Here is a 17,225-nt window from a genome sequence, read left to right as displayed (position 1 = left end):
CTATAAACATTTATATACATGATTAACTCGTGTTTAATACTTGTATGCTTAAAATTAAACATGTGTATAAGTCTTTGAAGGATAAGGGACTAAAAGATTAGTTTAGTTCTTCCCTGTGGTTTGAGGACTTTGTAGTTTGTCCATTTATCTGAAATAATCAATCAAAATTGAGAGGATATAAAGTAATCTAATTCAGGTTTAACAGAGATGAGTGCCTGAAAATTCAAATATTGAGGCGGGGAAATCTCTTAAGGATAATTGAAGAAAAGTACCAATTAGGTATTATTTTTTGGCTGACAACTTGTTTTTCATATTAAACTTTAAAGTAAAGTGTATTTTTATTTTTAATTGCAGGTAGTCCTACAGTTTCTGGTATGTCAGATATGGATTATCCTTTGCAAGGACCTGGTTTGCTCTCAATACCCAATCTTCCAGAGATCAGTTCAATCCGCAGAGTCCCGCTTCCCCCTGAGCTAGTGGAGCAATTTGGACGTATCCTAATAAAAATAGCATTTTACTTTGTGTGTATAATGTAAAAAAAGAATTTTTGTTATTTCATAATCAGTTTGGCCCTGATCCTTCAAGCAGCTTCCCCTGGATGGACCCTTATCCTGCACATACTCACACTGGAGTCCATATGGCTCCCAAGAAGTTAAAGGGGTCCATCTAGGCGAAGTTGCTTCAACAGTCAGCAGCTACATGTTGTAATTTTGATGCTCAATGACAGTTGGGTACGTTTGTCATAACAATCTTCGTACATTTAAATTAAAGGGGTCTGCATATGTTAGAGGTAAAAATGAAATACATTCAAAATCAAGTGGAATAACTAATTGTTGCTTGCATGGGATGCATATTTTTTAGGGCTGTCAAACGATTAAAAAAATTAATTGCAAGATTAAAAAATAGTTGTGATTAATCACAGTTTTAATTGCACTGTTAAAAAATAATAGAATACCATTTATTTAAATATTTTTGGATGTTACTTACTTCTGCTGCTGCAGCTCGTGGCACATGACACTCGGCCTGCGGCTCAAGGCTGGCTCCATGCTGTCGCACAGGGGCTATGTCTTGCCAGAGCCCAGGGCCATCCCACAGCTCTCTAGCCACTCCTGGCTCACTGGGGGCACCATTTCAGATTTTGGTTTGTGAGTGTATGTATTAGTCAGCATGATATGCAGCAGTCTCAACACACCAGCAGCCTAACTGCTATCAAGCATTTTGTAGGCATCAGCACAGCAAAGCAGAGTTTTAAGGATTTGAAGGTGAAAAATGATGTCACTTTGCAGACATTTATGTAGAACTCCTCCCCAAGCATGAGGGGCAGCATGGGAGTAAGCACAAAATTGCTTACTTTGAAAATTTAACAAGGTGGCAATGGAGGCTGGCATCATTGATGATAGGTAGGATGGAGATAAGCCATGAAAGGCCTTGAAAGTGAAAACAGCCGTTATTGCTTTTAATGGATTGTTCAGTTGTAATGCTCATTTGGGATACAAAATGGTACCTTTTTTTTTTTTTAAACCAACTCTATAAAAACGTGTCTGAGGAGAGAACATTTGATTCTGCCCAAGCATCAACAGTGGTAGTTATTGGTTTGCCCAGCATGGAGCATAGTCTATTTATGATGGACAGGTGGAACTTCCATTGGTATTACTGGTACTTACTTGCAGTAAATAGTGAGTATGCCCCATGTGTCTAATGTGCAATATCTTCAAAACAAAGCAGGGCAGAGAAAGCTGCAGTATGATGTCATAGCTTTGGGAGGTGCACAGTTAATACCAAGGAAATTTTCCCCCTAACATCTGTATCTGATTTCTTTTAAAGGTAGTTTTCTTTTATTTTTTCATACTTGTCAAAATATGTCAGCTTCTCGTACACACATACAGAACTTCTTTAACTAGTATCTGTGCATATTCTTACAACTTTAAAATAGCCTGATGGGGATTTTGTCTTGGCAAGCTTGAGTACATTATTCCTTACACCTATGGTATTTCAGATATGCAATGTAATTGTATGATGGGAGTGTTTCCAGATATCAGCAGGGCATGGTTGACCATTGACAGTGACATTTTTATGTGGAATTATGAAGATGGGTATGTAGAAAACAAATTTCTACAGTTATATATGGTGTTAAATCTGAATTAAGTGATGGTTATAAGGGGAGTGATTTGTTTTAGCACAGAAGTGTACTTATCATTTTAAGGTACCTTGATCATTTCAGGTTCTGGATTTTTTTGTGCAGGGGGGATAAGAGTTGGGTAAGGAAAATGCATACTTTTAGTATTAGGCTTCTCTACTCTCCTAAAGTTGTTGGTGTATTTATATTGAGCTTGAGTTCAAAATTTTTAAGAGGAACGTTTTTATTTTAGACTCTGTATTAACTTGGCTGACTAGGATTAATCCATGCATTATGGTGTATTAATATATATGTAGTAGGCAACCATGCTCCCACAATCAGCTATTTTTATATTTATAATGTGACTTTTGAATGATGAAGGTATATCAAAGCTTTCTGATTTAAATTTATTATGAATATAAATATCATACCTGACTTATGATTTAAAGATTCATAAAACTATGATGATAAATTCATAGCTTTTTGAATGGCTCAGAGAGAGAAGCTTGTGATACCCATTCAGTGCATGGGTTTGTGTTCCTTATGTGTCTCTATAGTATAACTTATTTTCTGTAACAGCAGTTTATTTCTTCAGAATTATTACACTTGTGCTTTACATAGTGTTAGTTAATACTAACTTCACAGTATTACAGGTGGGTTTTTATATATAGATTTTTTTCCCCACAATAAATTAAACTTGCTTTAGCAAATTTTATTGGAAAGAAAGTAAGTTGGTTGTGAATAGTGCAGTGAATCCCTTTCTCCTGTTGCGCTATATCTGGACTAACTGTGGGAGTACTATAGACTACAAAATAGACAAGGAACTGAGAATTAAAAATACAATTGGATTTCAAATGTGAAACTCAAACCATAAATGGCTACTTCATTCCAAACAGAGGATTGGTTACATAGCTATTATGATGACTTTTTTCTGTCAGTTCCATTCTAATGGTCTTGCGTCCACCCTAAGAAAAAAATGCAGGAGATGGGATCCAATTGTTAAATAGTAACAGAAGAATTTAAAAGTTTCAGATTCTGTATATTTAGAAATTATTGGATATTGAAAGTCTTTTCTGTTGTGCTTTGATGTAATTTTTTCTCATTTTTTGACAGGGGAGACCTTGCTTATTTTGATGGTCTTAGTGAAACTATTCTTGCTGTAGGTCTTGTGAAGCCAAAGGCAGGTAATAAAAAATGCATGACAGTGAACAAAATTATGTAGCTGCTGAACTCTGTAAAAAAGAATTACTAAACTAGAGGCATTATTGAAGGATTTACAAGTCACAAGTAGTGAGGTAGTCATGTACATTAGAGGTCTTATAATTATTGTTAAGTTAGAATTTAATGTTTTATACTATTTGAAAACTAGGAATTCTGACTTGCTTTGAGCTGGCATGAAATATTGGTTTCTAGCTGTAGTAGTTCTTTTGGTCGCAGCTGCTTACATTAGATTGGACACAAAGTTGGAGGGAGGGGGTAGGATTGGAGGTGAAAAGAAGATAGTAATAAGAATATCATTTTAAGATCCAATATTTCATGACTTGTCAGAGCTGGAATAGAATGAGAATATAGCATTGGAAAACTGGGCATCTGAGTGGTATATAGTTTTCTAATTCTGGAGCTTCACAGGCTGTCATACCTTCGATATGACTAACCCTCAGACCATTGTAAATTTCTACCCTTCATGCAGGGAAGATCTTAGTTCAAGGCCAGCACACCAAATTCATACTAAGTTCTAACTTTTCTTCTTTTCTTAGGTATTTTCCAGCCTCATGTACGATACCTTCTGGTTCTGGCCACTCCTGTGGATATAGTGATTCTAGGACTTAGCTATGCTAATTTGCAAGCAGGTAATTCTCTCTCACACCCCAAGTAAATATACATTTCTAGGATAATATTCTCAGTTGCGAGTTAATTGCCACACAACATTAATTTATTACTAGTCATGTAATTTAAAAAATATTAAGCTGCATGCAAAGGGGCTCTTCCTAAGTTCTATGGCTTTCTGCATCCAGAGTAAGAGAACTCTATATAGCATCCTTTTCACATAGGATACAGTATTCTGTACACGCAAGAGATTCAGAGAAGTATTCTACTCTGTTACCCACCTTTTAGTTCTTTTTAAAGATTGTCTGACTTTTAACTGTTCCCAGTAATCAAGTATTGTTTTGGGAGAGGAGCAGCATGTGAACTGCATCAGTTTTTAATGTGTCTTAGGGTATATCTACACAGCATTTTGGGGCAAGCGGGAGCATGCCTTCCAGATCAGTAGACAGACTCAAGCTAGTGGTGCTCTTACATGCTCTCCAAAAATAGCTGTCTAGACTGCACTTTGAAGTTGTGGCTTGGGCTCTGAAGCCTAGGGCAGGTGATGGTTTCAAGCCTGAGCTGCAACTTCGAAGATCTGTCTATACAGCTATTTTTAGAGCACTAATGGGACCCCACTAGCCCAGATCTGTCAACCCAGTCTGGGAGGCTTGTTCCCACTTGGTGCAAAATGCAGTGTAGAGGTACCCTTATTAGCAAACGCCACACTCTTTGGCATTTGATTCAGAACCACAGAAAACTCAAGCCCAGTGCTGTATATTTTTACACATGAAATGTGTAAGTAGAAAAAATAAATGAGAGGTTTTGAGAAAGTTACGAGGGAGGAAGAATATTAGGGGGCTAAAATAGAATATTTTTTCAATAGGTTGTTATGTCATGTCTCTGATAGACAAACTAGGAAATCTTATGTTCAGATTTGTCAGGATTTTGAGGTAATAATTGTCTTAAAATATTTTAACATACAGTACTGATTATAAGCTTCTGAGAGAGGAAAAATGTAAACAAAACTTGTGACTTTAAAAAAAAAAAAGAGAGAGAGAGAGAAAGAAACTGTCAGTCCGCTAAGCTGCAGTCTCACTATAGTGTTTCCTGATTTTCTGAAATAGTCCTAAATCACAATACCATAGTATTTAAACAAGCAAACTCAACAGATATGATGGGTATTTTTTTCTTGATTTATTTAAGGTTCTGGAGCCCTCAATGACAGCATGTCTGGAGGAATGCAACTGCTTCCAGATCCTCTGTATTCACTCCCTACTGATAATACCTATCTTCTAACCATAACTTCCACTGAAAACGGTCGTATCTTTTTGGCTGGAAAGGATGGCTGTTTATATGAAGTAGCTTACCAGGTGAATATAGTCTTTATGCATAGGTATTTTTCTTCTTGGTTATGGGGTTGAGGGTTTGAGAATTTTACAATTTGTCAATCTTGTCACCTTATTTCCACAATTCTGTTGCCTGCCTTAATTTATTTGAGTGATAGCGCTGAGCTCTTAATACAGAAATGCTATCAACCTACAGTCATGATAGGGTAGATAAGCTAATTTATTTGAGGAATGAGCAAAAAAGTTTGTTCCGCAAAGGGGATGCATCATGAGCTCTCCTTTCTGACAGCTTCTACAGACACTGCTGTCCCCAACCATCCTATCTCTGCCTTCAAAACCACGTTAATGGGAGCAGCTGTCCTGATTATTGGAGACTGATAAAACCCAGAAGTTGACTGGGATGAGGTTTGATCTGCTGTCATGAATTTAATTTTACTTCACTGACTCAATCTACAGACTTGAGCCCAGTCCTTTGTCTCTAAAGCAGCACTCTTAGGTTAAGTCTTTTATAGGCTGGTTATTTTTTTAACACAATAAACAGAAGAAAGTATTGATTATCTTTTATTAATTTACATTATATCACCACCTGGAAGCCCCAACTAAGTCATGGGCCCATTGTGGTATGTCCTGTAAAAGTCAACCTTGTCCAAATAAGTTAAAATCTTAATTTTAAGATCTATTCAGCAGGTGGCTGTAACAATTAGCCAATCAGTTTCCTTTGTTTGGGTGGCTCCTTGACACATTACAGGAGAGAGAAAGATATTACAACCATACCCACGCACCCTAAAAATGGAAAATGTGATTAGAAAACCACAAACAATGGCTTTGAGATTCAAAGGCTTCTAAGTTTCTGAAACAACTTTTACTTTGTTGTTGTTGTGTTGTTTGGTTTTGTTTGTTTGGTTGGTTGGTTTTTTAATTATCTAAATTTAAAATGGAGTGTCCCTTTAAAATTGGGTACATGAAAAATCAATGTATTGTGTCGTCCTGCAGGAATTCACATGATTAACTAGCTAGTTTTAATGCTTTATATGTTTTTAATTGTAGGCTGAGGCAGGCTGGTTTAGTCAACGGTGTAGAAAGATCAATCATTCAAAGAGCTCCCTTTCTTTCCTTGTTCCTTCATTGCTGCACTTCACATTCTCAGAGGATGGTAGGTGATAAAGTATCAATAACTGAAATGTTTATAAGTTAATATAAAATAAAAAAACATAGGCCAACATTTTAACATTTGAGTGCATTGAATTAAAAACTATGGGAGTAGCAAATGGTTGGCAGTTATGAAAATCAAGTTACTTATTTAGATATGGATTTAGGTATTGAAGTCTGAAAATGTTGGCCATAGTGGCTACAGTCCCTGTTTTGTGGTATAAATTTGGTAAGTTTAGATACTGAGTGATAATATTGTAATCAGTATAGTAAAACTTTTACTTGAAATGCTTCTACAAATATTTAAAATGCTTGTTTTGTAATGGATTAGACAGTGATAGTCTGTTGTCCTACTGTACTTCAGTAAGGTATTAATATGTCACTTTTAAATCTGTTCCTGGGCAGGAGCCCATTGTAAATGGAATGCCCTGTATGAGTACATTCTAATAAGTGATTCAGTCAAATGCCAGTCAAATCTACTCTTGTAAAGTAAATGTACTCTTTCAGTACTATCAATTTTACTGTATTAACTAGTTTGCACCAAATCCAGTTTTGATTTTCACATGCTTTTTTTTCAGATCCCATAGTTCAAATTGCCATTGACAATTCTCGAAACATCCTATATACTCGTTCAGAAAAAGGAGTGATACAGGTATCTGAATACTTTCAATGTCCTATTTGGATTTTCTTATGTGGATACGTTATTTTTACCCACCCCATCTGAAAAACCATGTTTATACATTAGGATTCTCTATATGTCAGTCAAGACATGAAGGATTTCCCCCAGGATTTTTTTCCTGCATTTATTTCCCTTCCCCTCTGCACTATATTATGGCCACGATCTTTTCTATTGCAAACTAGGAAGGACTATTGCTTCAGTTCTCTAGTGCATGGAAGCTTGAGGCCTTAGAAGAATTGAGAGAAATCTGATTTACTGCATGATGGGATAAAGTTATGTGCATTGATTTAATTTTGAAGCTACTAAACTGTTATTAAATTACAGGTTTATGATCTGGGCCAAGATGGTCAAGGAATGACCAGAGTTGCTTCTGTTTCTCAGAATGCTGTTGTTTCTGCTGCTGGAAACATTGCCAGGTAATATGAAGAGTGTGATATGAAATACTTTCTGTTGGGTGATCTGTTTCATTTTTTTTGTTTTACCAAACTTTTGAAGAGTGTTGTGTATTCTCTGATTTGTTTATTGCATGATGTCAGTTATGTAAACTCTTTTCTGTTCTTTTAGGACTATAGACCGTTCTGTTTTTAAGCCTATTGTTCAGATAGCAGTGATTGAAAATTCAGAATCTATAGATTGTCAGTTGCTGGCAGTCACACATGCTGGTAAGAAATCAATATTACCTCCTTCTCTTATTGGTAAATAAGACCTGCTTAGGTTCGGAAAATTGACAAACATTTTTCTTTTCAAGGTTGTCTATCCCCCAGGCATACTAGAACATTTCTATATAATAGTTATAATAACCTTACCTGTCTCTTGTATATTGCTCCATATGTTCAAAGCACTTCAGACATCTCATAAATACTTGATCCTACCATATAAGTATTTATCCTGTTTTACAGTTGAGGAAATAGGGGGAGACTGGCTTGCCAAAGGTTACACAGAAAACTAACAGACGTTTTGCAGCATGAGCTTTCGTGGGTGAATACCCACTTCTTCTTTGACTTGCATCCGAAGAAGTGGGTATTCACCCACGAAAGCTCATGCTGCAAAACGTCTGTTAGTCTATAAGGTGCCACAGGATTCTTTGCTGCTTTTACAGAACCAGACTAACACGGCTACCCCTCTGATACTTGACAGAAAACTAGTGGCAGATCAGGATTAGAATCATTTGACTTGGATAGAAGGATCATTTTCAAGAAAGGAATGTAGTAATATTTATATAGAATTTCTTACAAGCTTCTGAATTAAGCCTTGCATCAAGTGTGCTGAGACTGCTAGGCACTTATAATATTTACACAAAATCCATTGCCAAAGAGTGATCTCCTTTTTCCTTTGGCCTAGGTGTGCGAATGTATTTTAGTACATCCCCGTTTAAGCATCCAATGGCTCGACCCTCCATGTTAACACTGGTTCACATCCGCTTGCCTCCAGGATTTTCCGCTTCTTCTAGTGTGGAGAAGCCATCAAAGGTGCACAGAGCTCTTTATAGCAAAGGTAAGCCTTGCAGTGCAGCTTAAATAAGATCCATTCTTTAAGACTTTTATAACAAGTAGCGCCACCATGATTGCTTTTTAAAGTAGGAAACTTGGTGTAGGAAACTTTGAGTTTATCACAGGCAGTGGTATGATACACTATCCTATCACTGTACCTCAAGTTTGTCCTTGAAAGACACTCTCTAGACATGACATAGTGATTGTTAGGCTCTGTGCCCATTAAGTCCTTGGTCTCTTTGCTTAGTTTGCCAATAAGTGTCCCAGTTGTGTTAGTGATCTTGTCTGAATTACTAATTTATTTTGTATAGGCCGGCGTAATAGCTTTCGGATGGCTTTAGTTTTTGGTCACTTCTGATCCAGAAGTGGAAAAAAACTCTTTATCATGTCATTGACCTCTTCAGCCATTCAGTTGTCCTCCAGGTAAATTTTCAAAGACCCATAGGGGAGACATGCAACTATGCACTTTAAAGTCCCTGAGCGCTACATGATCAAACCACATTGCAGTTCCTCAAAATGTTACCCTTTCGTGTTTATTGTTTTTTGTTTTTAATTAAAACATAGATCTTTGAGGCTTCAATATCAAACTAAATTTGCTGTGTATTAACTGAGTTTAGTCATATTGTGACAAGGGACCTCCTCCACCTTGTCAGCCTCAGTGTTTCTCCATCTGGTGGCGGGGGCCTGGAGTAAATTAGTCTTGCTCTGGAGGGTCTCCCTGTCCTTCACCCCTTTATTTTTCAATATTTAGAAAGTAGGCCCAAGTAATACTCTTCAGCCAAACAAAAGAAACAAACTGATAACACAAAGAGAGAGTCATTTTCCTTGACCTCTCTCTCTGGGGTGTTGCCTTATTATGCTGGCTTCTGGGTGCCAATCCTTCCCCAAACCACAGTTGGCTTGATTGCATCCCATATAGGGAGGAGAGCAGCCTTCCACCCAGGAGAAACCTTTTCTCCCTGCTGCAACTTGTGTCTCATCTCTCCTCCTCTTCTCTTATCAGAAGAGGGGTTTTTTTGAAGATCACAGGCAACCCTTAATTGGCCTCAGGTACTCTAGTTAACCTGAGGTAACCTTTTCAGCTCATAGTGAAAAGGGCCTTTACCATTTTAGGGCTAATATTATACCTGCCTTCCACCACTCTCTTATATTCCACCCTAGTCCCGCGGCCCACTGGGGATATCAGCTGGCAACTCCTCCACGGAGCCGTGAGCATGAGTGTGTATTTGGCGCAGTTCACTCCTGTCCCCGAAGCCTGTCCCTTCTATGGCATGAGGGAGACCCTGGGGCACATTTACCTTTAATGCACCAGGTTGCAGCCCCTTTCCAGGGTCCTCCTGGACCTCCTTTTACGTTTTTGGCTGCACTTCTTCCCCCACCTCCTTATATATGCACACCCTATCCATGGCCCCACAAAGTCGTGGGACCTCCTCGTCAACTTCCTCCTAGCGATGGCCAAGGTGGCCGTCTATAACAGCAAGGAGAGGATGTTGGCTGAGGTGGTTCTCTGCGACTGTGGGGCCTATTTCCGATCCTTCCTCCATTCACGCATCCCAGCAGAGTTCCTCTGGGTGGCGTCTGCTGGCTCCCTTGACACCTTTGAGGAGCAGTGGGCGCTGTCCAGGGTTCTCTGCTCGGTGTCGCCTTCAGGTTTCCTCTTTTTGACCCTTTGCCCTTCACACCTATCCTTGTTATTTTTTCCGTTGTCCCCCGTAATTACTTGAGTTTCTGGGCTCTGTGGATCCTCCCCAGGGGCTGGGGGAGGGTCCTTTATCTGTGGTCGGGCTTGCACTTGCCCATCTCCCCGGAACCCAATAGGACCACTCTCTTGTAGGTGTCAAATCTGACTTTGTCACACTCGGAACTTTGACCCCTTCTAAATATCTGGAATAAATATCCCTTACCAATAATAATAATTAATAATAAAGACTTGGTTGTACTTTATATGTTCAGAACACTATACTAGTATTAACAAATCCTTCTAGGTCTCTTGTGAGGTAGATGGGTATGCTCGTTTTATTGATTGTAGGGTAGATGTTTGCAAGAGCATTCAGCAAGGTAGTGGTTGACCCGGTTGGTCCAGAAAGTGGTTCTCAATCTATTTACCATTGTGGGCCACATATGCAGCTCTCTGTGTGTTATGTGGGCCACATATACACAATATATATACTACCTGTATGGCCCTCCGGATGTCACATGGACCTCGGCTGTGTGCTGATTGGGCCTCAAGTGGGCTGTAGGTTGAGACCCACTGGTCCAGATCATAGCAATACCCGACCTTTCTTCAGTAAAATTATTTTAGTATTTTTTCTTTTATATTTTTATTTAACTTTTTTTCTGTTTAAACCTGTGCTACATAGCATACAGCTTAAGGGCCAAAAGCATCATGCATCATTCTGTTATGATCCAGTCACCCTCTGGAAGTGTAGGGTGAAGACATAAGTGTAGGGTGATCCACTGGAAGCTTTTATTGCTGATGAACCCTGGTTACAAGCAGTTGTTGTTACTCTCTCATGGAAGATACAACTGTAAGCACGTATTACAATATGTGTATTTTGCATAAATATATGCAAACTAGATGTGGTTCCTTGACTTCCAGAAAGTTATTAGTACAGCCCTTATGTTGTGAAGATTGGATATTCATGCTCCTATCCTTGAAGTGCATAGGAGAGTCTGTGTATTATTTTAGCACTGAACTCTTTCTCCTAGATAAACTTTGTGTCTCCGACTCTGAATGCAGCAATTTTCATTTTTGTCACTGCACTACTGATAGACTGAAGAATCTACTTTAGGGAAGAGTTATTTAAAATTTTCATAGCATGGAAATTATTAAAATAACTTCCAGATACTTTTTACTTTCAGGGTATATTTAAACATCTCATAATCTTTCATAAAAATCAATGAAAAATGTTAAATAATTTCTGTCTTAATTTTAACCTTCATCCTGGTTTGTGTGCATGTATAGAGTATCTTGGAATATATTGTGTGCATATATAGTGCATGTTAGACTATACTGCAAAAGAGATCCAATAGACTGTTCAAATATAGTCTCCTGAAGCAAAAGAGCAGTTAAATATACATCTGCACTAAAACCCCTTAGATAGTTAAGTTTATAAACTCAACCAATGGGTAGGTGTTGATCCGCTTGTAAGATTAATTTAAGAATGTGTAGAGTGGACTTGTACTGAATTTATATATAGGTTTAGTAACAGTGGGCTTGATGTAAGTTTTTGCTTCCACTACAGAGTATTAATTTTACTCTTTTGTCAGGTGTCCTGCTGATGGCTGCTTCCGAAAATGAGGATAATGATATCTTGTGGTGTATCAATCATGATTCTTTCCCTTTCCAAAAACCAATGATGGAAACACAGGTAGTAAGCTCTTCAATATTGTTGAGTAATATCAATTTTTTTGAGGAGGCATAGAGAATATTTAAATATCAGGCTCCATGAATCACTTTTAACATTCCTGTATACAAAAGGTAACTTACACAAGAACTCCTGTGACTAGTTATTTGGTAAATATTTGTCAAGATACCTAACTATGTTTTTTTTTTTTAAAAAGTTCAGTGTAGTTTTTTTGTAGTACTGTACCTGTCTCACACTAGGTATCTCTGTTTTGTGAATGGAGCTTGTGTCTTTCAGTAGGAGCTGCCACTTTAATACTCTCCAGCTGGAGAACCCAGTTTGATGCAAAGTAGGATTGAAAGAAACACCTTGGTCATTATAAATCCTTGGAAATTGTCTACTGTTTTTGTTTTGGTGGTGCCTGCAATGTGCAAGGCACTGTCCATAAACACAGCAAGACATGGTCCTGCTACAAAGTGTTTATAATCTAAGAGGAGCAACATTTACTCCAGAGGGCATTCTGCACTAAAAAATTAAAAATTCTGTGCACAATATTTTAAAATTCTGCAAGCTTTATTTGTCAATAAATAGAGGCTCCAGCATGGCACTGGGGAGAACAGGCCACTGGCTGTACAAAGGTGGGAGATCATCCTGTAGCCTCCCCACCCTCCGCCCCTGGAATGCGGATGCAGTGGTGAGGCTTCACCAGACCCTGACACAGCACAAGGCCTGGGCCTGGCCCAGAAATACCCCAGGGCCCTTCCCCTCTGCGCCGGGAGCACCAGGTGTGGGGCAGGCAGGCTCAACCAGGCAAGATCCAAGTGTGGAGGAGCTCGGGGGGGGGGGGGGGGGGCGAGATACAAGTGTGGGGTGAGAGGATTCTGTGTGGGACAATCTGGATGCAGGCAGTTCAGTGAAGTGTCTAGGTGTGGGGGGTTCTGGATGCTTGTTGAGGGGGGTTCCAGGTGCAAGGGCAATGGGACTCTGCAGGGGCTTCCAGGTGAAAGTGGTTGGGGCTCAGTGGAGGGGTTTGGGTATGGGAGTCTCAGCAGGGGGGTCTGGGTACTCGGGGAGTGGGGCTTGGTGGGGGAGGGGTCTGGGTGCAGCTAGTTGGGGGCCAGTGGTGTGGGGTTCAGGGTGGTGCAGAGGGTTGGGGCTCATCACGATGGGGGTTTGAATGCAGGGAACTGTTGGGGGTGGTCTGGGAGCAGGGGGGCTCCAGATGCAGGGGTTGAGGTTCAGTGGGATGAGGTTTGAGTAGGAGGGCTAGGGGGTTCTGGGTGTACAGGGTGTGGTTTGGTGGGGGTGTCTGGTTAGGGGAGGTCCAGATGCACGGGGGTTGGGTGGATGGGGGAGCAGCTCCCCATACAGCGACTCCTCCCCCGACAGCTGAGGAGTGATGGGGGCAGGAAGCAGGGGAGCTTCCTGCAGCTGGAGGAGGTTTCTGGGGGTGGGTCTGACACAGCCCCAGCCACTCCTTGCAGGGGAAGTGGAAGTCCCATCCTCTCCTGCCTCCAGCCCAGCTAGGACTAACAGCTGATCCTGAGGGTAGGAGCTGCTAGCTGGGGTGTCCCCAGGCCTGCAGTGATTTACCTCTCCACCAGCTGCTCCAGGTGCCTGCAGCGATGTACCTGGGCGGCTAGGGAATGGTGTGTGACTGCTCTTGCAGCTTCCATTTCCTTCCCTGTCAGAAAGTCATTCTTCTGCAGGGAAGCAAAGAAATCCGCTGGGGACATTAATTCTGTGCATGCACAGTGGCGCAGAATTCCCCTAAGAGTAAACATTAGAAAGGCAGGGGAGATACTACATTATTTTTGTTTAATTAAACAAGTACATCAGCTCCGCCATACTTCCCTCAATCATTCCATTATTTGGCTCATTTTTGTAGCTATCACAGGTGAAGAGTGGGTCTGTAGGAGAGATTTGAAGGAGGAAGAGAATAGTTGCCTTATAGATCAGTTCAGTTAGGGCATTCCATGGGTAGGATACAGCTTGGAAGAAGGCATGAAGATTGTTGTTGGAGAAGTGGACAAGTGAGCTGTCAAGAGTAGTATGGTTGGTGAAGTAAAGGTGGGGTGAGGGCCAACACTATAAAAGACAGGATGGTTAAGTAGGAAGGGGCAAGGCTAGTTTTAGTGTCCCATGTAAAGTCAGATTTGGATAGACTTATTGGCTGGTTTTACAATTGTTGTAAAGACTCCATCAAGAAGTCTACTTGTAATTTTATGTTAGAAGCATCAGATCCTGATTTCTCCCTCCTCCGCCCGCCCCCCCCCCCCCCCCCCGGCTAGGGCAGTTTAGTAGTGTTTGGAGGAAGGGGCTGGCTGTCCATACAAAGTTGAAACCTGAATTGCAATTTTCCCCTTTTTTTATCATTCCCCTGACTCACCCCATCAGTTTCCTCCCTTCTGGTTCCTCTTTCTGTTTCTTTTCAGCAACATTTGTGCGTGAGAAAATAAATAATGCGTAGATAGCTCCTGTGTAGGCAGTTTGCTGTTTTGTCCTTCAGAAGGGCCTCTCCATCTGTTCCTGAAGTACAGGGGGAGAGCTGGGAGAGGACTGATGATCTGAGTGGGTGTAGGAGCTGCTTGAGCAGCTTGGCAGGATCCCCAACATATTGGAGGAGTCCTTTCAAAACAAAACAATCATACACTGAAGGAGCACCTTGGAGACTATCCAGTTAGAAACTGGATCTAGAACTGTGGACTAAAACCAAGTAGGTGGTAGGTAGCCTTAAGCTACATCCGTCCTACCAAATGCCTTGGCCTGAATTATATATCATTGTTGCCAGTCTGTCACTGCAAGTTTTTTAAAAATCTCATGTCTCAGTTGCAGCTCTTGAGTATTTTTTAAAAATAAACAGTTTTTATGCATTTGGAGTTTTGTACAATTTGCAGCTTGGTTTTACTATTTGTATTGTTAGTAGCATCATAGGGCCTCATTATGCTAATTGTACATACAAGTAATGATCTGTCCCAAAGAGCTTGCAGTTTATAACTGGAAGTAGTTTGGCCAGTTTTTAATCTGGTGGGGTACATATGCATGTGTCTGTATTTAACATCTTATTTTCTTAGGGGCTTGTTGTCTTGAGAGTACTTCCGTTTCTGTGCTGTGTAATGTTAAATACTGGTTATTTAGATGTCACCATAGATGTGCAAAATGTGCATCCTGTTTCAAATTTTTGATAATGTTCATCTCTTACTCAGATGACCACACATGTTGATGGACATTCATGGGCTCTTTCTGCAATAGATGAGTTGAAAGTTCCAAAGATTATAACACCACTGAATAAAGACCTTATTCCAATAACTGATTCTCCTGTTGTCGTACAACAACACATGCTGCCACCAAAGAAATTTCTTCTGCTCTCAGCCCAGGTGTGTCATAGATTTTTTTTCCTGTTGTTTAGAGATTGGGAGAGGGAGAAGCAGAAACTTAAAGCTTAATGACTGACCCAGTGTTGCAAAGGGCTACCCATGTGCATGGAGTTTGCAGAAAATACCTTTGGTGAAGGTGAGGTGGGGGAGCAGAGGGGAAAAAAGGTTAAGGAGCCATTTGTAAATTCTGCAAATCAACTCAAGGTTATAGGGCCAGATTATCTTTTGACATAAACTGATGAGTCTCTGTTGACTTCAGGGGAGTTACATAGGTTTATATCAGCTAGTGGCTAATAGTGCAAAATACTCTTAGGGAATTGCTACACTTGGAGCTGAGGGTGTGATTCCTAGCTCAAGTAGACATACTCGAGCAGAGCATGCTAAAAACAGCAGTTTAGCTGCAGTAGCATGGGCTAGCCATCCCAAGTACGTACCCATGGGGTCCGAGTGGGTTTGTACATGGTGCAGCTAGCCCATGCTGCTACTGTCTGTGCTACTGTGGCTACACTACTCTTTTAGCATGCCATCTTGATGAGAGTTACCACAAATACCGCTACTCAATCTCGGAATCACACCCCCAGTTCTGAATGTAGATATACCCTTAGATATGTAAAATTGGAACAAACACAGGTTGCTGAGATAATGATATAAATCCTAAAGTTTGAAATAAGAGCAGGGATTTATTGTTGTTAGTGGAATTTTGAGCAATGAATTCCATTTCTGTCCACCTCACAAAAGAAATCCGTGACGCAAGAACTTGTTTTTTATTTAAAAGGCTTAACATTTAAAAATAGCTGAGATTAAGTATTACTAAAATTTAATGACTCTTTACAATAGGAAGGGAAATGTAGCTATAATTCGACCTAATAATTCAGCAAGCTGGCAATTCATTTTATTATATTTCCTAATTGCTAAAGTCCTGTTGTAGCTTAGTAATTTTGCAACCAAAAAAACTTCAAAAACAGACTCCAAAGAGAAACTGCTGAACTTGAATTAATATGTAAACTAGACACACTTAACTGTGGCCTAAACAGAGACTGGGAATGGTTGGGTCATTACACTAATTGAATCTATTTCCCTATGTTAAGTTCTCCTCACACCTTCTATGGGCCATCTTAATTATCACTTCAAAAAGTTTTTTTCCTCCTGCTGACGATAGCTCATCTCAATTGATTAGACTCTTCCTGTTGGTATGCATACTTCCACCTTTTCATGTTCTCTGTATGTATAAATTTCTCCTGTCTGTGTGTTCCATTCTATGCATCCGAAGAAGTGAGCTGCAGCTCACGAAAGCTCATGCTAAAATAAATTTGTTAGTCTTTAAGGTGCCACAAATACTCCTGTCCTTTTTTTGAAGGCTATTTGTGAGTCTGGTTAGATCAGGGCCGCCCAGAGGATTCCGGGGGCCCGGGGTCTTCGGCGGCGGGGGGCCCTTCCGTTCCGGGACCCGCCGCCGAAGTGCCCCGAAGACCCGCGGCGGGAGCTCCCCGCCGCCGAATTACCACCGAAGCGGGACCCGCCGCCGAAGCGCAGCCCGGTCTTCGGCGGTAATTCGGTGGCGGGGGGGGCGGGTCCCCGCCGCGGGCCTTCGGGGCACTTCGGCGGCGGGTCCCGGAACAGAAGGGGCCCCCCGCCGCCGAAGACCGGGCTGCGCTTCGGCGGCGGCGGCGGGTCCCGCTTCCCCGCCCCGGCCCCAGCCTCTTACCCGAGTGCGTCTCCGGCGGGGCCTGAGCCCCGCCCCGCTCAGAGCCGCGTGGTGAGGGGGCGGGGCTGTGAGCTCCACGCCGAGCGGAGGCAGCTGCCCTGCCCCCTCCCCATGCCGCTTTGAGCGGGGCGGGGCTCAGGCCTCGTTGGAGCTCCCAGCCCCGCCCCCTCACCACGCGGCTCGGGGCGGGGCTCAGGGGCTCGGCCG

At 41.2% G+C, this 17,225-nt stretch overlaps 1 protein-coding gene across 1 annotated transcript in view; it reads left to right on the top strand.

Annotated features, from left to right (window-relative positions):
• Positions 1–17,225, top strand: part of NUP155 (nucleoporin 155) — a 57,900-nt gene that overhangs the window by 4,563 nt on the left and 36,112 nt on the right. The window contains exons 2-13 of the mRNA XM_045020962.1: positions 355–492; positions 1,997–2,093; positions 3,230–3,300; positions 3,874–3,966; positions 5,129–5,295; positions 6,319–6,424; positions 6,999–7,072; positions 7,424–7,515; positions 7,664–7,761; positions 8,441–8,593; positions 11,860–11,960; positions 15,143–15,313. Coding sequence (XP_044876897.1) covers positions 355–492; positions 1,997–2,093; positions 3,230–3,300; positions 3,874–3,966; positions 5,129–5,295; positions 6,319–6,424; positions 6,999–7,072; positions 7,424–7,515; positions 7,664–7,761; positions 8,441–8,593; positions 11,860–11,960; positions 15,143–15,313 — 1,361 coding nt within the window. The remainder of the gene's footprint in view (positions 1–354; positions 493–1,996; positions 2,094–3,229; positions 3,301–3,873; positions 3,967–5,128; positions 5,296–6,318; positions 6,425–6,998; positions 7,073–7,423; positions 7,516–7,663; positions 7,762–8,440; positions 8,594–11,859; positions 11,961–15,142; positions 15,314–17,225) is intronic.

This window comes from Mauremys mutica, chromosome 6 (genome assembly GCF_020497125.1).
Source record: "Mauremys mutica isolate MM-2020 ecotype Southern chromosome 6, ASM2049712v1, whole genome shotgun sequence".
Taxonomy (NCBI): Eukaryota; Metazoa; Chordata; order Testudines; family Geoemydidae; genus Mauremys; species Mauremys mutica.
Note: the sequence above shows the minus strand (reverse complement) of the source record. Positions and strands in the feature narration are given on the sequence as shown.